This window comes from Bombina bombina, chromosome 7 (assembly GCF_027579735.1).
Source record: "Bombina bombina isolate aBomBom1 chromosome 7, aBomBom1.pri, whole genome shotgun sequence".
NCBI classification, from domain to species: Eukaryota; Metazoa; Chordata; class Amphibia; order Anura; family Bombinatoridae; genus Bombina; species Bombina bombina.
Window position 1 is genome coordinate 54,168,357 of NC_069505.1, and position 26,927 is coordinate 54,195,283.

Below are 26,927 nucleotides of genomic sequence, written 5' to 3' on the forward strand. Positions count from 1 at the left end.
AAAGGTGAGCACACGCTCACAAACAATACTTCTTAGCACCCTGGTCCTGAAATGTTCTTGATTTCCAACAAAGGCAATAACTCTCTGGATTTAATTCACTCAAATTTATTTAGGTGACGTTTTGGGGTTGCTGGCATTAAAGGGACAGACTAGTCAAAATTAAACTTTCATGATTTAGATAGGGAATGCAATTTTAAACAACTTTCCATATCACTTTTATCATCACATTTGCTTTGCTCTCTTGGTATTCTTTGTTGAAAGTTAAACCGATATAGGCTCATATGCTAATTTCTAAAACCTTGAAGGGCCGCCCCTTATTTCAATGCATTTGGCAGTTTTTCAAAGCTAGAGGGCGTAAGTTCATGTATCATACAGATAACATTGTGACCACGCCCATGGATTTACAAGTAAGAGCGTACTGATTGGCTAAAATGCGAGTCTGTCAAAAGAACTAAAATAAGGGGGCAGTCTGCAAAGGCTTAGATACAAGGTAATCACAGAGGTAAAAAGTAAATTAATATAACAGTGTTGGTTATGCAAAACTGGGAAATGGGTAATAAGGGATTATCTATCTTTTTAAACAATAACAATTTTGGAGTAGACTGTGCCTTTAAGTATTGGACAAACAACATACTATTAAAGACTTCATGCTCATTGACCATGTCCTCAACATTGAGAAGAGGAGGTGTTCGGATCAGCAATTTCATTTTGATCTATCAAATAACTGAAGGACACAGTAATATTTCAGTAGTGAAATGAGGTTTATTGGATTAACAGAAAATGTGCAATATGCATCAAAATGAAATTAGACGGGTGCATAAATTTGGGCACGCCAACAGAAATATTGCAACAATATTTAGTAGAGCCTCCTTTAGCAGAAATAACAGCCTCTAGACGCTTCCTATAGTCTGTAATGAGTGTCTGAATCTTGGATGAAGGTATTTTGGACCATTCCTCCTTGCCAAACATTTCCAGTTCAGTTATATTTGATGGTTGCCGAGCATGGAAAGCCCGCTTCAAATCACAGCACAGATTTTCAATGATATTCAGGTCTGGGGACTGGGCTTGCCATTCAAGAACATTGTACTTGTTCCGCTGCATAAATGCCAGAGTATATTTTGAGCAGTGTTTTGGGTCGTTGTCTTGTTGAAAAGAAACTGTATGTTTACCTGATAAATGTATTTCTTTTTAGAAATGAGTCCACAGATTTCATCCTTACTTGTGGGATTACGACTCCTGGTCAGCAGGAGGAGGCAAAGAGCACCACAGCAGAGCTGTATATATAGCTCCTCCCTTCCCTCCCACTCCAGTCATTCGACCGAAGTTAGGAAGAGAAAGGAAAAGCCAAGGTGCAGAGGTGTCTGAAGTTTACAAAAATTAATAACCTGTCTCATAGAACAGGGCGGGCCGTGGACTCATATTGTCTAAACAGAAACAAATTTATCAGGTAAGCAAACATTTTCTTTTCTTTTTAAAGACACGAGTCCACGGATTTCATCCTTACTTGTGGGATACAATACCAAAGCTAGAGTACACAGATGATACGGGAGGGACAAGACAGTAAACCTAAACAGAAGACACCACTGCTTGAAGAACCTTTCTGTCAAAAACAGCCTCAGCCGAAGCAAAGGTATCAAATTTGTAAAATTTAGAAAAAGTGTGAAGAGAGGACCAAGTTGCAGCCTTGCAAATCTGTTCAAGAGAAGCATCATTTTTGAATGCCCATGAGGAAGCAACAGCCCTGGTGGAATGAGCCGTAACTCTTTCAGGAGGCTGCTGTCCAGCAGTCTCATATGCAAAACAAATGATACTCTTCAGCCAAAAGGAAAGAGAGGTAGCCGTAGCTTTCTGACCCTTACGCTTTCCAGAAAAAAAAAAAAAAGTGAAGACGATTGACGAAAGTCCTTAGTCGCTTGCAAGTAAAATTTTAAAGCACGAACTACGTCCAAATTATGCAGCAGACATTCCTTCTGAGAAGAAAGATTAGGACACAAAGAAGGAACAACAATCTCCTGATTAATGTTCTTGTCTGAAACAACCTTAGGAAGAAAACTAAATTTAGTGTGTAAAACCACCTTATCTGAATGAAAAATAAGGTAAGGTGAATTATATTGTATTGCCGAAAGCTCAGACACTCTTCGAGCATAAGAAATGGCAACAATAAATACAACGTTCCAGGATAACAACTTAATATCTATGGAATGCCTAGGTTCAAACGGAATCCTTTGAAGAACTTTAAGAACTAAATTCAAACTCCATGGAGGAGCAATCGGCTTAAGTACAGGTCTGATCCTAGTCAAGGCCTGGCAAACAGATTGGACATCTGCCAGACGCTTGTGTAACAAGATAGATAAAGCAGAGATCTGTCCCTTTAGGGAACTCGCTGCTAATCCCTTCTCCAATCCTTCTGGGAGAAAAGACAAAATCCTAGGAATCCTAACTGTACTCCATAAGTAGCCCTTAGATTCACACCAATAAAGATATTTACGCCATATCTTATGGTAAATCTTCCTAGTTACAGGTTTACGTGCCTGAATCAAGGCATCTATAACCGAATCAGAGAAACCTCACTTGGATAGAATGATCGCTGACAGATGGCACACTGGATTATTTTGGCTACTTCGGTCATTGCTAAGGAACTCCTTGTTCCACCCTGATGATTGATGTAAGCCACTGTCATTATGTTGTCCGACTGGAATCTGATGAACTGAGCCGAACCAACTGAGGCCAAGCCTTAAGAGCATTGAAGATTGCCCTCAGCTCTAGAATGTTGATGGGAAGGAGAGACTCTGTCTGAGTCCATACTCCCTGAGCCTTTAAAGAATCCCAGACTGCTCCCCATCCCAAAAGGCTGGCGTCCGTTGTCACGATCACCCATGAAGGTCTGCGAAAGCACGTCCCCTGGGACAGATGACCCAGAGACAACCAGCATTGAAGAGAGTCCCTCGTCTCTTGTTCTAGGATTATTTGAGGAGACAAATCCGTATAATCTCCATTCCACTGCCTGAGCATGCTTAACTGTAGAGGCTTGAGGTGAAACCGAGCAAACGGAATGATGTCCATTGCCGCCACCATCAATCCGATGACCTCCATGCACTTGGCCACTGACGGCTGAGGAGTGGACTGAAGGGCTCGACATGTATTCAGAATCTTTGACTTTCTGACCACTGTCAGAAAAATTTTCATGGATATAGAGTCGATTACAGTTCCTAAAAAGGGTACCCTTGTCTGCGGAATTAAACTGTTGTCCAGATTTACCTTCCACCCATGAGATCTCAGGAAGGGTAGTACAATATAGGTATGGGACCTTGTTTGCTGATAAGATGACGCCTGGATTAGAATATCATCCAGATAAGGCGCCACCGCAATGCCCCATGGTCTTAGAACCGCCAGTAGAGAACCCAGAACCTTTGTGAAAATTCTGGGTGCTGTGGCCACAGAACGAAAGAGCCACGAACTGAAAGTGTGTTTGTCCAGGAAGGCAAACATCAGGAACTTGTGATGATCTCTGTGGATAGGAACATGAAGATATGCATCTTTTAGATCCACTGTCGTCATAAATTGACCCTCCTGGATCAATGGAAGAATGGTACGAATAGTTTCCATCTTGAACAATGGAACTCTGAGAAACTTGTTTAGACTCTTGAGGTCTATGATAGGTCTGAAGGTTCACTCCTTTTTGGGAACCACAAACAGATTTGAATAAAAACCCTGTCCCTGTTTGGGAACGGGACAAATTACTCCCATGGAAGAGAGCTCTTACACAATGTAAGAACGCCTCTCTTTTTATCTGGTCTGCAGATAATCTTGAAACAAGAAATCTTCCTCGGGGGAAAGAATTTCTGAACTCCAGTTTGTATCCCTGAGACACTATGTCTATAGTCCAGGGGTCCTGAAAATCTCGCACCCAAGCCTGAATGAAGAAGGAAAGTCTGCCCCCTACCAAATCCGGTCCTGGATCGGGGGCAGACCCTTCATGCTGACTTGGAAGAAGCAGCAGGTTTCTTGGATTGTTTACCCTTGTTCCACGATTTCGTGGGTCTCCAGGTAGTCTTGGATTGCGAATAGTTTCCTTCCTGTTTAGAGGAAGTTTCCATTGAAATTTCGAAAGGAACGAAAATTACTTTGTCAACCTTTCTGCTTGGATCTTTTATCCTGAGGGAGGAGATGACCCTTTTGCCTCCCGTGACGTCGGAAAGAATTTCCTTCAAGCCAGGTCCAAACAGGGTCTTCCCCTTGTAAGGAATAGCCAGAAGTTTAGACTTGGATGACACGTCTGCAGACCAAGGCGTCAACCATAAGGCTCTGCAGGTGCCAGGGTTTTTTCCCTGTTGTGTTTGCCATGTGCTGCTGGCAGCCATTTTACTCACCTCTCTTTCTGACTATGGTGCATTGTGGGGGATGCTGCTCAATTCCTGCACTTCCTTTTATGGCCAGACTGGTGTGCATCATCCATGTGAGACAGGATGCAGTCTCAGAATTGTTATTATTATTTAAAGGGCCTCTGTTCAGTATTCTTTGCCTTTGCGTTGTCTCAGACCTGTTTGTGAGAGTTCCTGTGTATTACCTGGCTGCCTGACGTCCTTCCTGGTTCCTGATCCCTGGCTTGTTCCGGACCGCTACTGTTTTCCTTGTTCCTGATTACGGCTCGTCTGACTATTTGCTTTGGCTCCTGACTCGGCTCGTCTGACTACCAGCTCTGGTTTTGATTCCTGGCTTGTTATTTGACTTGTGGACTTTTTATTTTTTGCCATTAATAAAGGTGTGCACTTTTTTTGCACTTCTCGTCTGATTCCTGGCACCCTGACATTATGTAAAGGCCATGAATCCTGATGGTGCTAATAATCCACCTTTACCTGCCATCATTTCCAGGATGGATGTACAAGATCACCGCTTGGATCAATTTGCACTAGGCCCTGCAAACCCTGCTGACTCGCACTGCACATTTGGACCAAAGTTTCCCGCAAGTTATGGCTGCTCCTATTTCCGCTGCTGCACCTAGTCCTACCAGGAGCATGTCTGGTTCTGCACCTCTACCTCAGCGATATGGAGGCGATCCTATTCAGTGCAGAGGGTTTTTGAACCAGGTGGGCATTTACTTTGAGATGTTACCTCAGGCGTTTCCCTCTGACAGAGCTAAGGTGGGATTTCTCATCTCGTTACTCTCTGACACAGCTCTTGCCTGGGCTAATCCCTTGTGGGAGACTAATAAACCTGTGATTTCAAAGTACCCTGAATTTGTGGCCTCCTTTCGAAGGGTATTTGATGTTCCGGCTCGCTCCTCCTCTGCTGCTAAACGACTCATGTCCATTCAGCAAGGTACAAGATCTGTTGCTCAGTATGCTATTGAGTTCCGTACGCTTGCTGCAGAGGTAGGTTGGAACAATGAAGCCCTTGTTGATGCCTTCTTTCATGGGCTCTCTGATGCGATTAAAGACGAAGTTGCTGCCAGAGATTTACCAGAGGATCTCAAGGCATTGGTGTCTTTTATGATCCTAATTGACATCAGACTCAGAGAGAGGCCCTCTTTCAAGGAGCGCTTGCGGAAGCCTCCTGTTCCGTTGTCTCCTACGTGTGCGTTTCCACCCATGCCTCCCTCTCCTCCCATGCCTCCTGGTGCAGAGTCACCAGGTACTGCTGAGCCGATGCAGCTGGGATTCACGCATCTCTCCGCGGCGGAGAGGGCCTTTAGGAGGAGGGAGGGGCTCTGCCTCTATTGTGGGTTACAGGGCCACCTTTTGAAGTCTTGTCCTACACGGCCGGGAAACGCTCACACCTAAGGTCCTGTTGGGGGCAGACCGTGGGTGGTTTATCCTCGTCCCCGGAACCTCTTAAGGAGAAACCTTTTGTCATGGTTGTCCTTTCCTGGGTGGACTCCTCCATAGTCACTCAGGCTCTTGTTGACTCCGGTGCTGCAGGCTATTTCATTGACAGTGCTTTTGTATCAAAGCACTCCATTCCTGTTTTGCCTCGGTCCGTTCCGCTTGCTATTGAGGCCATTGATGGCACGCCCCTTCAGCCCGCACTCGTTACTCACGAAACTGCTCCGTTGTCCATGGCTGTTGGGGCCCTCCATTTTGAAACCCTCCAGTTCCAGGTGATTAACTCCCTGCATTTTCCGTTTTTTCTGGGTCATCACTGGCTCCAAAAGCACAATCCCAGTCTCGACTGGCGCAGGTCCAAAATTTTGTCGTGGTCTCTGCAATGTATTTCCACTTGTCTTCGGAACCAGTTAAAGTCTTGTGCACTTCTTTGGTTTCTCAATTGCCAGAGGAGTACCGAGAGTTCCTAGACGTGTTTGACAAGGTGCGTGCCGGTACGTTGCCTCCTCACCGGTCTTACGATTGTGCTATAGAGCTGCAACCCGGAGCCATTCCTCCTCGGGGCCAGGTGTACCCTCTGTCTGTTGCAGAGAATTGTGCTATGGAGGAGTATGTTACCGATGCTCTGCCGCGGGGGATCAAGTTAAGACCATGTATCGATTATAGGGGTCTTAATCGTCTTACCATTAAGAATGCTTACCCTATTCCGCTTATTACGGAACTCTTTGACCGCCTCAAGGGAACTACGGTCTTTACTAAACTTGATTTGAGAGGAGCGTACAATCTTGTTAGGATTAAGGAGGGCCACGAATGGAAAACAGCATTTAACACCAGGAGCGGGCATTATGAGTATCTTGTAATGCCCTTTGGCCTATGTAATGCTCCTACGAGATATGTTGCAACAGTGTGTTGTGGTGTACTTAGACGACATCCTCATACACTCACCCACACTTGAGGCTCATCGTTCTGATGTTACAAGGGTTCTTCAGAGACTTTGTGAGAACGGCCTGTTTTGCAAACTCGAGAAATGTGAGTTCCATCAGACTCAAGTAACCTTCCTAGTTTATGTTATCTCCGTTGCAGGGTTCTCCATGGATCCTGACAAGTTATCTGCAGTTCTGCAGTGGCCTCTCCCAGTTGGTCTTCGGTCTATTCAACGTTTTTTGTGGTTCGCCAATTACTATAGAATGTTTATTAAAAACTTTTCTTCCTTGGTCAAACCTATCACAGACATGACCCGTAAAGAGAATGATCCACTCCATTGGTCACCTACTGCCATTAAGGCCTTTGATAGTCTTATGACTGCCTTTGCTGCCGCTCCAGTTCTGGCTCATCCTAACCCTGTCCTGCCTTTCTTTCTTGAGGTCGATGCATCTGAGACTGGAGTAGGTACCCTCTTGTCTCAACGTCCTACGCCTGACGGTTCCTTGCATCCGTGTGGTTTCTTCTCTAAGAAATTATCTCCAGCGGAGTGCAATTATGAAATTGGCGACAGGGAATTACTGGCCATAATTTTGGCACTTAAGGAATGGAGGCATCTTCTCGAGGGTACTAGCGTGCCAGTGCTCATTCTTACTGACCACAAGAATTTAACATATCTATCTGAAGCAAAACGTTTGTCGCCCCGACAGGCCAGATGGGCACTATTTTTGTCTCGGTTTAATTATGTGGTCTCCTATCTGCCTGGTAGTAAGAATGTTAGGGCTGATGCCCTCTCTCAACAATTTTCGCCTCTGTCCAAGGAGGAGTCTGTACTTACTCCTGTTATACCTCCTGACCATATTTTGGCTACCATACGTACTAATTTGACTTCTCCCTTGGGGGAGGAGATCCTGGCTGCACAAACCAATGCACCTCCTGAGAAACCTAGTGGTAAGTGTTTTGTTCCTGAGAATCTTCGAACTAAACTTTTGCACACTTACCACTATCCTAAAGCCGCAGGTCACCCAGGCAAGAACCAAATGATTTGCTCTGTCACTCGACAATTCTGGTGGCCAGGTCTTCGTTCTGATGTTGCTGTGTATTTTGCCTCCTGCTCAGTTTGTGCACAGAATAAGAATCCTCAACGTCTTCCTGTGGGTCTTCTTCAACCTATTGCTAATGGTGAGCGTCCTTGGACACATCTTTCCATGGACTTCATTGTCGAGATCCCTGTTTCCAATGGCAATACTGTTATCCTTTTGGTGGTTGACCATTTTTCTAAAATGTCACATTGCATTCCCTTGATGAAGATGCCTACCGCTCAGGAGCTTGCTTCAATTTTTGCCCGGGAGGTCTTCCGCTTACATGGGTTACCCAAGGAGATAGTGTCGGACCAGGGTAGCTAGTTTGTCTCCAGATTTTGGCGTTCCTTTTGTGCTCAAATGGGGATCCAGCTTTCCTTCTCCTCGGCATATCACCCTCAATCCAATGGGGCTGCGGAACGGTCTAATCAAGCTCTGGAACAGTTCCTCCATTGCTATGTCTCAGATCACCACAATAATTGGTCTGACCTGTTACCTTGGGCAGAGTTTGCTCATAATAGTGCTATTAATGCTTCCTCCAAGATATCCCCGTTCATGGCGAATTATGGGTTTCAACCATCCTTGTTGCCCGATTCATTCATGTCTCATGGTATTCCGGCTTTGGAGGAGCATCTCCGGCAAATCCGTTCCACGTGGGTGCAGATTCAGGATTGCCTTCATCGTTCTATGCAGCGCCAAAAGTTCCAGGCTGATCGTAGGCGTCTGCTCGCACCTTCCTACCAGGTTGGTGAGAGAGTTTGGCTGTCCTCCCGCAACTTGAACCTTCGTGTGCCTTCCAATAAATTGGCTCCCCGTTATGTTGGTCCTTTTCAAATACTCTGATGGGTTAATCCTATGGCCTATGCTCTTGACCTTCCTCCTGCTATGCGCATCTCCAATGTTTTTCATGTCTCCCTCTTGAAACCATTGGTTTGTAATCGGCTCACCACTGTGTTGCCTCGTCCCCGTCCTATCTTTGTTGAGAACCATGAGGAGTATGAGGTCAACAGCATTATTGACTCTCGTATGTCCAGGGGCCGTGTACAGTATTTGGTTCACTGGAGGGGCTACGGTCCGGAGGAGCGTTCTTTGGTTACCTCCTCTTATGTTCATGCTCCCGCCTTCGTCCGTGCCTTCCATGCCCGTTTCTCCAATAAGCCTTTTGTCCTCCCGCGGGGGAGGGGTCGTTGAGGGGAGGGTACTGTAAGGGTTTTTTCCCTGTTGTGTTTGCCATGTGCTGCTGGCAGCCATTTTACTCACCTCTCTTCCTGACTATGGTGCATTGTGGGGGATGTTGCTCAATTCCTGCACTTCCTTTTATGGCCAGACTTGTGTGCATCATCCATGTGAGACAGGATGCAGTCTCAGAATTGTGATGTCATCATTTATTATTTAAAGGGCCTCTGTTCAGTATTCTTTGCCTTTGCGTTGTCTCAGACCTGTTTGTGAGAGTTCCTGTGTATTACCTGGCTGCCTGACGTCCTTCCTGGTTCCTGATCCCTGGCTTGTTCCGGACTCTGCTGTTTTCCTTGTTCCTGATTCCGGCACGTCTGACTATTTGCTTTGGCTCCTGACTTGGCTCGTCTGACTACCAGCTCTGGTTTTGATTCCTGGCTTGTTATTTGACTTGTGGACTTTTTATTATGTTTTGCTATTAATAAAGGTGTGATTATTTTTGCACTTCTCGTCTCAGTCTGATTCCTGGCACCCTGACAGCGGGCTAGAATGGAAAAACCCGAACTCTTAGCATCTAATTTAGTAATCTGCAGAGAAGCATCAGTAATAAACAAATTAGCTAATTTAAGAGCGTTAATCCAATCCTGTATCTCTTCCAAAGAAGTCTCAGTCTTAAGAGACTCCGCAAGAGCATCAAACTAATAAGCTGCCGCACTAGTAACCGTAACAATGCAAGCAGCTGGTTGCAATAGCAAACCCTGGTGAACATAGATCTTTTCAAGTAGGCCCTCCAACTTCTTATCCATAGGATCTTTAAAAGCACAACTATCCTCAATAGGAATAGTAGTTCGTTTAGCCAAGGTGGAAATAGATCCCTCCACCTTAGGAACTGTCTGTCAAGTTTCCCTGACCGCGTCAGCTATAGGGAACATCTTCTTGAAAATGGGAGGAGAAAAGGGAATACCTGGTCTCTCCCATTCCTTAGAAATCATCTCTGAAGTTCTCTTGGGAACTGGAAAAACATCAGAGTAAGAAAGAACTTCTAAGTATCCGTCTAACTTACTCAACTTCTCCGGAGGGACCACTATTGAATCACAGTCGTCCAAAGTCACTAAAACCTCCCTGAATAACAGGCGGAGGTGTTCTAGTTTAAACTTGAAAGAAACCGCTTCTGAATCAGACATAGGTAAGAAACTACCCGAGTCAGAAATTTCACCTTCCAACAGAACCTCCATACCCTCCAACTCAGAGCCCTGAGAGGGTACATCCGAGATCGCCATCATAGCATCAGAAGCTTCATTGTCCACGTAGTTGTCCTTCCTTTTACGCTTGCCTTGAAATATGGGAAAGGCAGATAACGCATCAGAAAGTGTAGAAGACATAACTGCAGCTATATATTTTAATGTGACTGCAGCAGAAGCTTGAGAAGAAGCACATGGCACTGCTTGAGCGGGCATTAAGGGCTGTGACGCTTGGGGAGAAAGCTGCGGCATACTCTGGATCTCATCGTTAGACTCCTGAGAAGCATCCGCTTTAGACAATTTTTTAGCAAAGAAATGTTTTTCTCTATCGTTTAAAGGCCTCTCAATGCATGAGGGACAAAAAGGAACAGGAGGTTCCACATTGGCATTCAAACACATGGCACATGTAACAACCTGGACATCTTCCAAGTCCTTGATATTTAAGAGAAGGAAAAAAAAATTGTATTGGCCCTTTAAATTTTTAACCAACCACTCTCTTATCAGTATGTGATAACAAGGCAAGAGTGTGTAAACACTAATTTAAAAACCTCTCTCTTGATACATCCTGAAAAAAGAACAGGGTACTGTGCCTTTAAAAGTAAAAATAAAAAAATAAAAAACATTTTACTGTACTGGATAATCTGTTACCTATTTTCTTTACTATGTCTTTAGGAAAAAAGAAATGACACCTCCTCGCCTCAACAGCTCTGCTGAGACGCCTACCTGCCACCCGGTATTCCAACCACTCCAACAAACTTCTAATCAGGCCTCAGAACGCTAAAAAACGCTTGCTTATATAACCATGCGGTTTTAGCGTAACACCCCATAGACCTCTGGATGTCGGGACTCCGAAGCAACTGGCAACTACGCTGTGAGGCGGCTTCTCTGACCCCTACTGAAGAGTGCGAAAGTTAGCCCGCCCTTCGTGGGCGTCACGAAAACTGACAACTTCTCGGCTACGTTTTCAATAAAAAAGCCAATCGTACTGTGTTATCCCAAGCAGAGCTTTCTTTACTATGCCCATATGAAAAACACTGCCTTGTATAAGAGCATTCTACCTAAGAAGCCCCAGGAAAATATAACCCCAAGCGTCTTGCCTATAAACTTAATCTTGCAGGGGAGCCCTCACCTTAAAGAGCCCATGTCCCCAATTAACATAGCCCCAAGCTTAGGTCTGTAAAAAAATATTCCAATATGAGAGTCATAAAAGCTGTGTTGTAGGGGAAGCCCTTCACCTAGAGAGCCCATGTTCCCAAGAAAGTATGAATAATTAAGTGCAGAGTCCTCTCTGAGATAATATAAGACCCAGAATAATAAAGACTGCACTTACCTCTAAGCTGTCCGACAGCAGGACAGCTCCAACAGGATTAAGAGGTCCTTTCCCTCCTATAGCCCTGTGGACACAAATAGGGCCTGAGTTAGTATCTGCTTAGGCCATCACCAGAAGGGCAGCAACAAAGTATGGGAGGCGCAGTGAGAATTATGGCCCACCAGTTCCCATTGCTTTAAAGCCACCAATAGCTCTACTCTAGAGACTGATAAGGACTATGGCTACACTCTAGAACAAAGTAGCACACTCTGGCACTACTTAAAAAATAATAAACTCTTGATTGAAGAATCTAATCTAACACCTCACTTTACCTCTTCCTATCACTAACGCATGCAAAGAGAACGACTGAAGTGGGAGGGATGGGAGGAGCTCTATATACAGCTCTGCTGTGGTGCTCTTTGCCTCCCCCTGCTGACCAGGAGGCGTAATCCCACAAGTAAGGATGAAATCCGTGGACTCATCGTGTCTTTGAAAAGAAATATCCAGCTCTGGCGTAACTTCAACTTTGGGACTGATTCCTCAACATTATTCTCAAGTATCTGCTGATATTGAGTGGAATCCATGCAACCCTCAACTTTAACAAGATTCCCAGTACCGGCACTGGCCACACAGCCCCACAGCATGATGGAACATCCACTAAATTTTACTGTGGCTAGCAAGTGTTTGTCTTGGAACGCTGTTCTTTTGCCCCTCGTCATAATGCCCCTTGTTATGACCAAATAACTCAATCTTTGTTTCATCAGTCCACAGCACCTTCTTCCAAAATGAAGCTGGCTTGTCCAAATATGCGTTTGCATACCTCAAGTGACTCGGTTTGTGGCGTGTGTATAGAAAAGGCTTCTTCTGCATCACTCTCTCATACGCTGAATTGTTGAACGATGCACAGTGACACCATCTGCAGCAAGATAATGTTGTAGGTCTTTGGAGGTGGTCTGTGGGCTGTTTTTGACCGTTCTCACCATCCTTTGCATTTGCCTCTGCAATATTTTACTTCTGGCCTTAACAAGAACTGTGCCTGTGGCCTTCCATTTCCTCACAGTGGACACTGACAGCTTAAATCTCTGCTATAGCTTTTTGTAGCCTACCTCTAACCATAATGTTGAACAATCTTTGTTTTTAGGTCATTTGAGAGTTGTTTTGAGGCCCCCATGTTGCCACTCTTCAGAGGAGAGTCAAAGACAACAACAACATCTTGCAATTGGCCACCTTAAATACCTTTTTCATGATTGGATGCACCCTTCTATGAAGTTCAAGGCTTAATAAGTTCACCAAACCAATTGTGTGTTCCAATTAATCAGTGCTAGGTAGTTACAGGTATTTAAATCAACAAAAAGACAAGGGTGCCCAAATTTATGCACTCGTCTAATTTGGTTTTGATGCATATTGCACATTTTCTGTTAATCCAATAAACCTAATTTCACTACTGAAATATTACTGTGTCCTTCAGTGATTTGATAGATCAAAATAAAATTGCTGATCCAAACACTACATTATTTATAAATGAAAATCATGGAAATTGTTAGGGGTGCCTAAACGTGTGTGTGTATATGTGTATATATATATATATATATATATATATATTTTTTTTTTATTTTTTTTTTTTTTTTTAAGTCAATATAAGGAAAGAGGAAGTTTACATGATTGGGATATTGTAACTTCGTCTTTTGGAGTCCCCCAGGGATTAGTACTTGGCCCTGTTCTTTTTAATAGTTTTAGTAAAGGGATACTAAACCCAATTTTGTTCTTTCAGGATTCAAATAGAGCATGCAATTTTAAGCAACCTTCTAATTTCCAAATATTTATTCATATAAATATTCTACCAGAGCATGAGATTGCTAGAGGTCCATCTGTGTAGTTCCTTTCTATAGCAGTGGTGTTTGCAGATATTTTATTACCAGATATGTTAAATAATGTTGTGTGTTTTTTTTTCCAAATTGTAACAATCAGTTTTCTGATTATTCTAATGTACTTAACGTATGTATTACTTGCTGGTGGTTATTCTTCATTCTGAAAAAGATCCAAAATTATCCGCCACATGTAAAATAATGGGTATATTTGTTATAGAATTTGGAATAAATAACAGCAGATTATCAGCATGCATTGACATATGCCGTCTGTCAATCTAAAGAACTTCAGAGCTTTTCGATGCATCACTGTAATCGGTTTATTTGCTAAAATGAAATAAAAGGTCAACCTTGTCTAGTGCCTTTTACCAGCTCAAATAGATAATACTGTTAAATACAACTGAGGCAAGAGGCTCGGTACAAGATTTAGACCAAGGCCACCTAAAACTATCACATTTTGCCTTCCAAGTATTTTGAGTGGCCTTCAGTAACACTGAAGGCCAAAGAAAAGGTAATTTTATGGTTTTAAAAAAAGATTAGTTGTGAGAAACTAGTGTGCTGAATACCATCAAGTAGGGATGCTGTGAATACCTAGAAAGCCTGATTTAGAACTTTGAATAAAAAGGTAAAAACATATATGTGAGTTCTTTACTATCTTACAAGCTAAACCTCAAAGATAATACACTATTTTGGCTCATTGTGTTTTCCTTTATGTTTGTATACCCTGTATTGAGATTAGGAAGGGATGCTGAACATTTGAAAAGCTATAAGTATAATACATGGCATGGTGATTGTTTTACCTGTCAACAGCTCTGTGTATAACATGTAGACTGCTTTGTTGTCCCATGGATTCTCGTTCTGCAGGTCCACGGAGTGCAGAATGTATTTTATAAATACTGTGAGGATCATAGTCATAAGAATGGCGTACTGAGAAACAAAAAAAACAAAAACTAGTTGTAAGGAAAGCGAAAATGACAGTAGGAACAAATGGGTTTCAATAAAAAAAATATTCAAATTCAGACAGATTTTCAAAGCTTTTTGTGCATTGCACTATTACACAAATCTGCCTCCGAAAAGAGCAAAATTCTTCTGCCTGTGGCCATAATTGGCATTCATTAATACCAACGAATGCCGAATATGAGAAGCTGCACATGTATAATAAATGGGTATATTCTGGGGTGTGCGGCTTCAATTGGATTACTCTGACTTGAATACTGAGTTACAAGAAAAAAAAAAAAAAGTTAATTTATGCTTACCTGATAAATATATTTCTTTTTGACACGATGAGTCCACAGATCATCATAATTACTAATGGGATATTCACCTCCTGGTCAGCAGGAGGAGGCAAAGAGCACCACAGCAGAGCTGTTAAATAGCTCCTCCCTTCCCTCCCACTCCAGTCATTCGACCGAAGTTAGGAAGAGAAAGGAAAAGCTAAGGTGCAGAAGTGTCTGAAGTTTAAAATAACCCACAACCTGTCTAAAAACACAGGGTGGGCCGTGGACTCATCGTGTCAAAAAAGAAATAAATTTATCAGGTAAGCATAAATTTTATTTTCTTTTTTATGACACGATGAGTCCACGGATCATCATAATTACTAATGGGATTCAATACCCAAGCTAGAGTACACAGATGATACGGGAGCGACAAGACAGGGAACCTAAACGGAAGGCACCACTGCTTGAAGAACCTTTCTCCCAAAAGCTGCCTCAGCCGAGGCAAAAGTGTCAAATTTGTAGAACTTTGAAAAAGTGTGAAGAGAAGACCAAGTTGCAGCCTTGCAAATCTGTTCCACAGAAGCTTCATTTTTGAACGCCCATGAGGAAGCAACAGCCCTCATGGAATGAGCCGTAACTCTCTCGGGAGGCCGCTGTCCAGCTGTCTCATATGCAAAACGTATTATACTCTTCAGCATAAAGGAAAGAGAAGTAGCCGTAGCTTTCTGTCCCTTACGTTTTCCTGAGAAAAACCACAAACAAAGAAGAAGACTGACGAAAGTCCTTAGTCGCCTGTAAAGAAAATTTTGAAACACGGCCCATGTCCAAATTGAACAGAAGTCCTTCCTTCTGAGAAAAAGGATAAGGAAATAAGAAAAGAACAACAACCTCCTGATTAATGTTCCAATCAGAAACAACCTTAGGAAGAAATCCTAATTTAGTACATAAAACTACCTTAACTGAATGGAAATAAGATAAGGAGACTCATACTGAAAAGCCGAGAGCTCTGACACTCTCCGAACAGAAGAAATAGCAACAAGAAATAAAACTTTCCAAGATAACAACTCAATATCTAAAGAAAAGAATAGGCTCAAACGGAGACCCTTGAAGAACTCTGAAAACTAAACTAAATTCAGACTCCATGGAGGAGTAACTGGTATGAACACAGGCCTGATCCTGACCAAGGCCTGACAAAATGATTGTACATCTGGAACATCAACCAGACGTTTGTGTAACAAAAAAGAGAATTTTTCCCCCTTAGGGAACTTGACGATAAACCTTCCTCGAAACCCTCTTGGAGAAAAGACAAAATACTAGGAATCCTATCTACTCCATGAGTAGCCCATGGATTCACACCAAAAGAGATATTTACGCCATATCTTATGATAAATTTGACTAGTAACAGGCTTTCGAGTCTGAATCATGGTCACAATGAGTCGAGTCAGAAAAACCCCACTTGGATAATAATAAGTGTTCAACCTCCAAGCAGTCAGTTTCAGATAAACCAGATTTGGGTGAAGAAGGGGCCCTTGAATTAGAAGGTCCTTTCTCAACGGAAGCCTCCAAGATGGCAGAGATGACATGTCCACCAGATCTGCATACCAAATCTTACAAGGCGAAGTCGTGCTATGAGGATCACCGAAGTCCTCTCCTGCTTGATTCGAGCAATGGCCCGAGGAAGAAAAGCAAACTGAGGAAAAGCTGGAGAACACTTCCGGATGGAGTTCGCACTCCCCTAGATGAAAGGACTGCCTTCTCAGGAAATCCGCTTCTCAAATGTTCCACCTCCGGGATGTGGCTCCCCAACAGGCAGCTAGAACGGGCCTCCGCCCACTGAATTATTTTGGATACCTCTGTCATCGTTAAGGAACTCCCCTGATGATTGATGTAAGCCACTGACGTCATGTTGATCGACTGGAACCTGATAAACTGGACCAAGGCTAACTGAGGCCAGGCCAGGAGAACATTGTAGATGGCTCTCAGTCCCAGAATGTGTATAGGAAGAACAGACTCTGGCTGAGTCCAAATTCCCTGAACCCTTCGGGAGCTCCAGACTGATTCCCTAGAAGGCTGGCGTCTGTTGTCACAATCACCCAAGATGGTCTAAGAAAGCAGGTTCCCTGGGAGAGATGATCCAGAGACAACCACCATTGAAGAGAATCCCTTGTCTCCTGCTCCAGTAGTATTAGAGGAAACAAATCTGTATAATCTCCGATCCATTGCCTGAACATGCTTAAAGGGACACTGAGCCCAAATTTTTTCTTTTGTGATTCTGATAGAGCATGCAATTTTAAGCAACTTTCTAATTTACTCCTATTATCAATTTTTTTTCGTTCTCTTGCTTTCTTTATTTGAAAAAGAAGACATCTAAGCTAAGGAACCAGCCAATTTGTGGTTCAGTACCATGGACAGCACTTGTTTATTGGTGCTGTCCAATCAGCAAGGACAACCCAGGTTGTTCACCAAAAATGGGCCGGCATCTAAACTTAAATTCTTGCTTTTCAAATAAAGATACCAAGAAAATATAAAGAAAATTTGACAATAGGAGTAAATTAGAAAGATGCTTAAAATTGCATGCTCTATCTGAATCATGCAAGAAAATATTTGGGTACAGTGTCCCTTTAACTGCAGAGGTCTGAGATGGAATCGAGCAAACGGGATGATGTCCATTGCCACCACCATCAGCCCGATTATCTCCATGCACTGAGCACTGAAAGCCTAGGAGTGGACTGAAGGGCTAGACAAGTATTAATAATCTTTGAATTCCTGACTGCTGTCAGAAAAATCTTCATTGATATGGAATCTATTATGGTTCCCAAAAAAAGTTACCCCGGTGCTTGGGTCCAAGGAACTCTTTTGCCAAATTTACCTTCTACCCGTGAGATCGCAGGAAGGATAACACCATACCCGTGTGAAATCTTGTTTGCTGTAAGGATGGTGCCTGGACTAGGATGACGTCCAGATAGGGCGCCACTGCAATGCTCCGTAACCAAAGCACCGCCAACAGCGATCCCAGAGCCTTTGTGACAACTCTGAGAGCTGTGGCAAGACCAAAAGAAAGAGCCACGAACTGGAAACGTTCGTCCAGTAAGGCAAACCTTAGAACTTGAGACGATTCTTGTGAATAGCACATGAAGGAACGCGTCCTTTAACTCCACTCATAAATTGACCCTCTTGGATCAAGGGAAGAATGGAACGAATAGATCCCATCTTGAAGGACGGTACACTAAGAAAATTGTTTAGACTCTTGAGATCTAATATATGGTCTGAAGGTTCCCTCTTTTTCGGGAACCACACACCGATTGGGATAAAAAACCCAGACCCTGCACCTGTATTGGAACTGGAACAATCACTCCCAGGTCTAAGAGGTCTCCTACGCAGTGTAAGAACGTCTCTCCTCTTGACTGATCTGCAGATAATCTTGAAAACAGAAACCTGCCTCTGGGAGGAAAACTTTTTAACTCTAATTTGTATCCCTGGGACACTATTTCTACTGCCCAGGGAACCTCAACATCTCAAACCCAAGTCTGAACGAGGAAGGAAAATCCGCCCCTACAAGATCCGGTCCCGATTCGGAGACATTTCCTTCATGCTGTGTTTGATTCAGCAGCAGGCTACTTGGATTTTTTTATTTTTTTTTAATTCTTTACATTTCAAAAGAGATTATTTCCATCAAGACAGGTCCCAACAAGTTCTTCCCCTTGTAAGGAATCGCTAAAAGCTTAGACTTAGAGCATCCATCCGTAGAATAAGGCTCTGTGAGCTGGAACAGAGAAACCTGAAACCTATGCTCCCAGTTTGATAACTTGAAAGGAAGAATTCGAAATAAAGGAATTATCCAATTTGCTTTTAACCTATCCTGGGTTTTATCCAGGGAAGTTTCTGACTTAGTAGCATCAGGCCAATATGCCGTCACACTTGTGAAGGTAGCAAAGTACACAGCTGGTTGCCATTGTAAGCCCCAGTGTAAATCTTTTTTTTCTCTCAACTTTTGTCCATAGGACCTTTGAAAAACCCAACTATTCTCTAAGGGTATAGTAGTTCTCTAGCTAAGCTGGAAAATACTTCTTCCACTCTAGGTAATATTTGCCCAGACTCTGTAGCTGAGTCGGCTATGGGGAACATGTTTTTAAATATAGGGAATGCTGTTTCTTCCATTCCTTATAACTTACTGGACGCACTAGGATAGATTACGCCAGTAGTGTCGGAGTCGCCCAGGGTTGCTAAAACCTCCTAAAGTAACCAATAGAAGTGTTTAAAGGGACACTGAACTCAAATTTGTTCATTTGTAATTCAGAAAGAGCATGCAATTTTAAGCAACTTTCTAATTTACTCCTATTATCAATTTTTCTTCGTTCTCTTGCTATCATTTTTTTTAAAAAGAAGGCATCTAAGCTTTTTTTTGGTTTCAGACTCTGGACAGCACTTTTTTATTGGTGGATGAATTTATCCACCAATTAGCAAGGACAACCCAGGTTGTTCACAAAAAATGGTCCGGCATCTAAACTTACATTCTTGCATTTCAAATAAAGATACCAAGAGAATGAAGATAATTTGATAATAGGAGTAAATTCGAAATTTGCTTGAAATGTCATGCTCAATCTGAATCACGAATTAAATTTTTGGGTACAATGTCCCTTTAAGCTAAAAAACTGAAAGAAAAACAACCTCAGGATCAAATAAATATAGTATTCATCTGAGTCTGAGAATTCTCTCTCTCAGATAATCCCGAAGTATCTTCCTTTTTCAGTTAACAGGGAAGAACCATTCAGAAAAACCACTACCGAATCAATCACCCTAAATGATTGAAAATAATTCCGGGTGGAGTTTGAGAGGAAATGCAGGACACTCCATGAGGGCCATAAAAATTTTGTGAGACACTAAAGGAGAAAATTGTGGCATCGATTGACCATTGTCAGACTCCTAAACAGCAAACGCATGAGAAGGAGTAGGTTCAGAAAAAGAGTGAAATCTTTTAATAAAAATTAACTCATAAAAAACGTTTCTTTAAATTTAAAAAGTAACTATTTTTTGTGTGCTCTTGTTCCATCCTATCACAAAGGATGAATTAAACAAATAAACAGTTGAAATTCTTTTAATAAAAATTGAAAGATAAAAAAAAAAAAACGTTACTGTCTCTTTAAATTTTAAAAGTAATTTCTTATTTTTGAGCGCTGAAACAAGCAAATTAGCATGTCAACATTGCTGTCCATAAACATCGTCATGACATCAAGGAAACAATGTCTTGTTCCAGATGGTAAATAGCAAGGAACCGCAGGGCACTGCATGCGAGTAGAAAAATGAATGCACACTTGTTTAATCACCTTGTCTCACATATAGCAAAATAATGAAATAAAAAGAACTTAACCAATTGCAAATAAAATCAGCATATGGCAAGTGGTACTGTGCCTTTAAATGTTAAAAAGAAACACATCTTTATTATAATTATTAAGTCAAACATTGAAGATGTATGAGGAACTTTCCATCTATACCCTCAGTTTAACCCAGCTGAAGCATCAGACAACCTGCCTACACGAAGGCTGAACTCATTGTAGTGCTGACTGAAGTGCAATCATTTAGACCAAAATTCTCTCTGCCAGGCCCATTTATCAAGCTCCGTACGGAGCTTGAAGGGCCGTGTTTCTGGCGAGTCTTCAGACTCGCCAGAAACACAACTTATGAAGCAGCGGTCTAAAGACCGCTGCTTCATAACCCTGTCCGCCTGCTCTGAGCAGGCGGACAGGAATCGCCGGAAATCAACCCGATCGAATACGATCGGGTTGATTGACACCTCCCTGCTGGCGGCCAATTGGCCAGCGAGTCGGCAGGGGGCGGCGTTGCACCAGCAGCTCTTGTGAGCTGCTGGTGCAATGTTAAATGCGGAGAGCGTATTGCTCTCCGCATTTAGCGAGGTCTTGCGGACCTGATCCGCAGTATCGGATCAGGTCCGCAAGCCCTTTGATAAATGGGCCCCTATATCTTCCGATAACCGGAAGTGACAAGAAGGAAGAGTCTCTCTCTGCACGGCGACATCCTCCACTCCTAGCTCAAATACAATTGTCAGGAGGGAGGAGAGAAAGCCTTGGCGCCGTCTAACAACTCCGCCCCTCGTGGGCGTCATCCAATTTACCTCCCGTTCGCCATTGTTCTGAGTAAAGGCACCAGGAGTAAAAAGGCTAAAACTTCAGACAAGTTAAAGGATGCGACACCGCTGCTTATCACAGTAACGTCGCACACACAGTACCTACACTGGTAGCCTAAATGAATAAAAGGCAAACATGTAATCTCCCGGTCGCCATTTTCACCCCCGGGATCAAGCAGACAGACTGACCAGCAACATGTGACTAAGTTGCACAGTTCTTTAGTGTCCCGTCTATTTTACCCAACAGAGTATTAGGGGTCCATGAGTAAACCCAAATATAAATGTAAGCAGAAATACTGACTCTTTCACCCAGGCAGTTTTTCCTTTATTATTAGCCAGGGGAAAGAAAGACAAGCCAGTGCCTGCGTCTTAACTGCCTAAATATCCCCTGCTAAAACTAGGGGAGTCTGAAGCCAAGTTAAATGAAGTTTTTTCAAATGTAAATTTAAGAAAGTGCCAAAACTTTCTCTGAGATCTCTACCCCCAGAAAAAAGGTTAGCACTTACCTCATGTTCTGCCTGGCAGTAAGGCAGTTCCCAGCTTTAAGAGGTCCTCTCCCTCCCATGGACCTGGAAAGAAAACAAAAGTCCTGAGTAAAATGCTTCAGGTTTTCTTAGACAGGGCAGCATCAGTATGGGAGGTGCAGTGAGAATTATGTCCCACCAGTTCCCATTGCTCTAAAGCCACCAAAAGCTCTACTGTAGAGACTGATATGGACTACGGCTACACCCTAGAACAAAGCAGCACACTCTGGCACTACTTTAAAAATGATAAACTCTTGACAGCCAGAAGACAAGCAAAGTCAGAACGTGCACTGAAACAGGCTGTGACTTAATCTCACACCATGTCTTCATTTTTTGCTACAGAACACTCAACCCCCCTGCCAAGCTCTCTCAATAAAAGCACTCCACCTAGCTCAGTAGGTCATATAGCTGAGCCATCGACACCTTCAGCTACAATGGACAACACTTCTGCCTCCTTATTGTCTAATTTTGAGACGAAGCAAGAGATCTCTGACATATTCCGAACCTGTCTCAGAGAGGAGTTAACGGAATTTGAGCAAGACCTGCACAATCTGGGTTCCAGAGTTGACATGCTAGAGGCAGAGACTGAGGAGGTAAGAGATGACATTCAGAGACTGGATGATAAAACCTCAACACATCAGGAAACAATAACAGCACTCATGGATAAGATCGATGATCTAGAAAACAGGAGCAGACGGAAGAACCTTAGACTGCGTGGAATTCCTGAATCTATTTTACTAAAAGACTTTCATGAGTACCGGCAATCCTTTTTTACCTCCATAAAAGGAATCTGCCTACCCAAATTATATATTGTGGGTCAGGGCGCATAGGGCGCTTAGACCCAAGCCTCCAGAAAATGCCCCTCCCAGGGACGTCATTATTAGATTCAAAAATTTCCTTGAAAAGGAGATGCTTCTCAATCAATCAAGAAAGCACCAACCCATCAAATTTAGAAGGCAATGTGGTTCAGGTCTACCAAGACCTTTCTACGAGAACCCTACAAATAAGGAAATAATTCCTCCCACTTACATCTCTGCTCTGAAACAAAAAGATCCCTTACAGATGGGGATTTCCCGTACAACTGCTGGTTATACAGAATGATAGGAGATATATTTGCCATTCACCTGAGGACATACCATCCTTCTTTAAGGATTTGGGTATAGATCAGCCGACCATGTAATCCTCTATACCTCCTCCCCTTCAGGCATTGCCTAAAAGAAGAAGGTTGAACAATACAAGGTGGCAGACTTTCGACCACAGACAAGCAGGAGGAAACACAGGCACTCAACTTCAGTCCTCTCCCCCTTCTTCTAGCCCTGAAGTGGGCTGATTTTGTGAACTTTCCTGCAGGCTTTAATAATAACATGGGTTCTCATGTTGCACACACTTCATTGTGAAAGTATACCATCTGCTAAGGTAACATGGTTAATTTCTCCCCCCCCCCCTTAGGGTGGTGTTGATGTTGCTTCTACCCCTAGTTATCCCCGGATCACCCTAAGTTATGTAAGTTATGTAGAATTTTACTATATACAACACTCCCCAGGATTTTAATGCTGACCCTCTCCCATTGATTCATGGGAAAAGGGGTTTAAAGTGATATAACTTTTCATTAAGAGGTCTGACTTCTCTACCCCCTCTATATTCTGTACTCTAATTTATGTCTAATTCTAGACTTAGAGATGTGTATATTTTGTTTTTTGTTTACGCTGTTACGTTTGACGTTAACTCAAAGTCATTGGTTTATTGTACTTATTTTTGCCATGCATGCTATGTAATATTGTCTATTTCATGTGCAACAGAGGTCTTACAGCCTAATTACAATCTTTAGGTCAATTGTACACCCTGTCCATTACAGTCTGCTACACACACGTCTCCACTATGACAGACCAAAACTCTGGAACACCCCATCCTTTGATTATTTTATCACAAAATGCAAAAGGATTGAACTCTCCCTGCAAACGCTCCAAGGCATTATGTGACTTAGCAAAACGCGGGGCAGATATTATTTACCTACAAGAGACCCATTTTAAAAGGCACAGTTGGCCAAAATACTTTGGCCGTATATATACCCAACATTTTCATAGCTCTGGCCCCACTAAAAAATGTGGGGTTAGCATCTTAATTAAAAAGGTCATTACCCTTTACACCAATCAATAAAACAGTAGATGCGGAGGGCAGATTTTTAGGACTAATGGGCCTTCTCTATGGACAGCCTATGACCTTTGTTAACATTTACGCACCAAATAGTACCCCAAAACCCTTTTTTATTAAAATGTTTAACAGACTCCTAGATATATCCAAAGGCCCGGTCTACCTAGGAGGAGATTTCAACTTTCCCCTTTAGCCACAGTTAGATAGTAACAAACCCCTCACGAAACCGAATACCAAATTTCTGACATTCTTTTGGAAACATATTAGACTCCATAAACTTTATGAAACTTGGCGCTTTGCGCACCCAGCTGAAAGGGATTATACGTTTCTTATCCAAATATATCCTATAGCCGTATAGATTACATATTCACTAATCAGATGGGATTATCCCAAATTACTAAATGTACCATCTCACCCACTTATCACCCATCGGACCATTCTGGAGTCCAGCTCCATATTAAGTGGCCAGAAAGAACGACCAATACTTACCACTGGACACTGGATGATACCCTCCTAGGTAACGTTGAATATGTTACCAAGCTAAACAACATCCTAACTGAATATTTCCTCATTAATACTCCTTCAACACCTAATCCATTTTCCATTCGGGAGGCGCACAAGTGCTATCTCCGAGGCGAATTTATTAAATTAAAATCCCTGGTAAACAAGATACAACGACAGACATACCAAGACCTTACATCCACGCTTTCACACTTAATCTTTGAACACAAAAAATCCCCAATAGACTCCTACATCCTTTCCAAAATTGCAGATACGCGGAAAACATTAGACTATTTTCTTCAATTAGAATACCACACACTAAAAAGAAAGACAAACGGCTTATTTCACTATGAGAGTAACACAGCAGGAAGATGCCTAGCGAGAACCCTTAAAAAGCGGAAGCTCAAATCTCACATATATAAATTACAAACCCCGGGTAAACCCTCTCAGAAAACCACACCAGCTATCCTGCAGGCATTTCACTCTTATTACTCCGATTTATATAATATAAACCCTGAAATACCCCCCTCTCAACTTGATAGGGCTATCTCACAATTTACTCAAAACTGCCCACTTCCCTCTATCACTGATATGCAATTACAGGACCTTAACTCAAACATCACTCCACAGGAGATAGCAATAGCCATACAGGATCTGAAACTAGGTAAAAGCCCAGGTCCAGATGGTTTCTCTGCGAAATATTACCAGATATTCCGAGAAACCCTGATACCTCATTTAACAAAGTTATTCAATCAGATAGCAGATGGAGCAAAATTTCCCCCATCTATGTTAGAGGCACACGTAGTGGTTATTCCAAAACCTGGTAAACCACCCACAACACCCTCAAATTTCCGACCTATTTCACTATTGAATCTATATATTAAACTCTATGCCAAAATTCTCACCACTCGGTTAAACAGGATCATCCCAGACATTATTCATACTAATCAGGTAGGTTTCACCCCCCAAAGAGAGGCCAGGGACAACACCATTAAAATATTAAACATTGTTGAATTTGCTACAAAGAACCATATCCCTTCCATAGTTCTGTCTGTGGATGCCAAAAAGGCCTTCGACCGGCTGAGCTGGCCCTTCCTTATTCGCACCTTACAGAGATTTGGGTTTGATGATCAATTTATACATAAAGGTCTTTGCTTTGTATAATGCTCCTTCGGCCAAAATAAAATTGAATGACTCTCTCCTTTTCCCATAAACAACGGGACCAGACAGGGATGCCCACTTTCCCCTACGTTGTTTATCTTAGCAATGGAAGTCCTGGCAACTTATATTAGGACTACGCCCTCGATTACTGGTATCATTATAGGACCGCAGGAGTATAAGACTTTATTATATGCACACAACATCATCCTTACACTTACGAATCCCTCTACCTCCATTCCTCCCCTACTACTTCTTTTCCAGAAATAACATAATTTATGTAAGAACTTACCTGATAAATTCATTTCTTTCATATTAGCAAGAGTCCATGAGCTAGTGACGTATGGGATATACATTCCTACCAGGAGTGGCAAAGTTTCCCAAACCTCAAAATGCCTATAAATACACCCCTCACCACACCCACAAATCAGTTTAACGCATAGCCAAGAAGTGGGGTGATAAGACAAAAGTGCGAAAGCATAAAAAATAAGGAATTGGAATAATTGTGCTTTATACAAAAAAATCATAACCACCACAAAAAGGGTGGGCCTCATGGACTCTTGCTAATATGAAAGAAATGAATTTATCAGGTAAGTTCTTACATAAATTATGTTTTCTTTCATGTAATTAGCAAGAGTCCATGAGCTAGTGACGTATGGGATAATGACTACCCAAGATGTGGATCTTCCACGCAAGAGTCACTAGAGAGGGAGGGATAAAATAAAGACAGCCAATTCCGCTGAAAATAATCCACACCCAAAATAAAGTTTAAATCTTATAATGAAAAAAACTGAAATTATAAGCAGAAGAATCAAACTGAAACAGCTGCCTGAAGTACTTTTCTACCAAAAACTGCTTCAGAAGAAGAAAACACATCAAAATGGTAGAATTTAGTAAAAGTATGCAAAGAAGACCAAGTTGCTGCTTTGCAAATCTGATCAAGCTTCATTCCTAAACGCCCAGGAAGTAGAAACTGACCTAGTAGAATGAGCTGTAATCCTTTGAGGTGGAGTTTTACCCGACTCAACATAAGCATGATGAATTAAAGATTTCAACCAAGATGCCAGAGAAAAGGCAGAGGCCTTCTGACCTTTCCTAGAACCGGAAAAGATAACAAATAGACTAGAAGTCTTTCGGAAATTCTTAGTAGCTTCAACATAATATTTCAAAGCTCTAACTACATCCAAAGAATGCAATGATCTCTCCTTAGAATTCTTAGGATTAGGACACAATGAAGGAACCACAATTTCTCTACTAATGTTGCTAGAATTCACAACCTTAGGTAAAAATTTAAAAGAAGTTCGCAACACCGCCTTATCCTGATGAAAAATCAGAAAAACAAAATTTATGCTTACCTGATATATTACTTTCTCCAATGGTGTGTCCGGTCCACGCCGTCATCCTTACTTGTGGGAATATCTCTTCCCCAACAGGAAATGGCAAAGAGTCCCAGCAAAGATGGCCATATAGTCCCTCCTAGGCTCCGCCCACCCCAGTCATTCGACCGACGGACAGGAGGAAAAAATAGGAGAAACCATATGGTACCGTGGTGACTGTAGTTAGAGAAAATAATTAATCAGACCTGATTAAAAAACCAGGGCGGGCCGTGGACCGGACACACCGTTGGAGAAAGTAATTTATCAGGTAAGCATAAATTCTGTTTTCTCCAACATTGGTGTGTCCGGTCCACGGCGTCATCCTTACTTGTGGGAACCAATACCAAAGCTTTAGGACACGGATGAAGGGAGGGAGCAAATCAGGTTACCTAAACGGAAGGCACCACGGCTTGCAGAACCTTTCTCCCAAAAATAGCCTCCG

General features: G+C 42.5%; 1 protein-coding gene across 2 annotated transcripts in view; it reads right to left on the bottom strand.

Moving 5' to 3' along the window:
- The window catches only part of SYVN1 (synoviolin 1), a 198,828-nt gene that overhangs the window by 100,834 nt on the left and 71,067 nt on the right, over positions 1-26,927 (bottom strand). For both annotated transcript variants that reach the window (XM_053720119.1, XM_053720120.1), the window contains exon 7: positions 14,217-14,343. In XM_053720119.1, the coding sequence (XP_053576094.1) occupies positions 14,217-14,343 (127 nt within the window). The remainder of the gene's footprint in view (positions 1-14,216; positions 14,344-26,927) is intronic.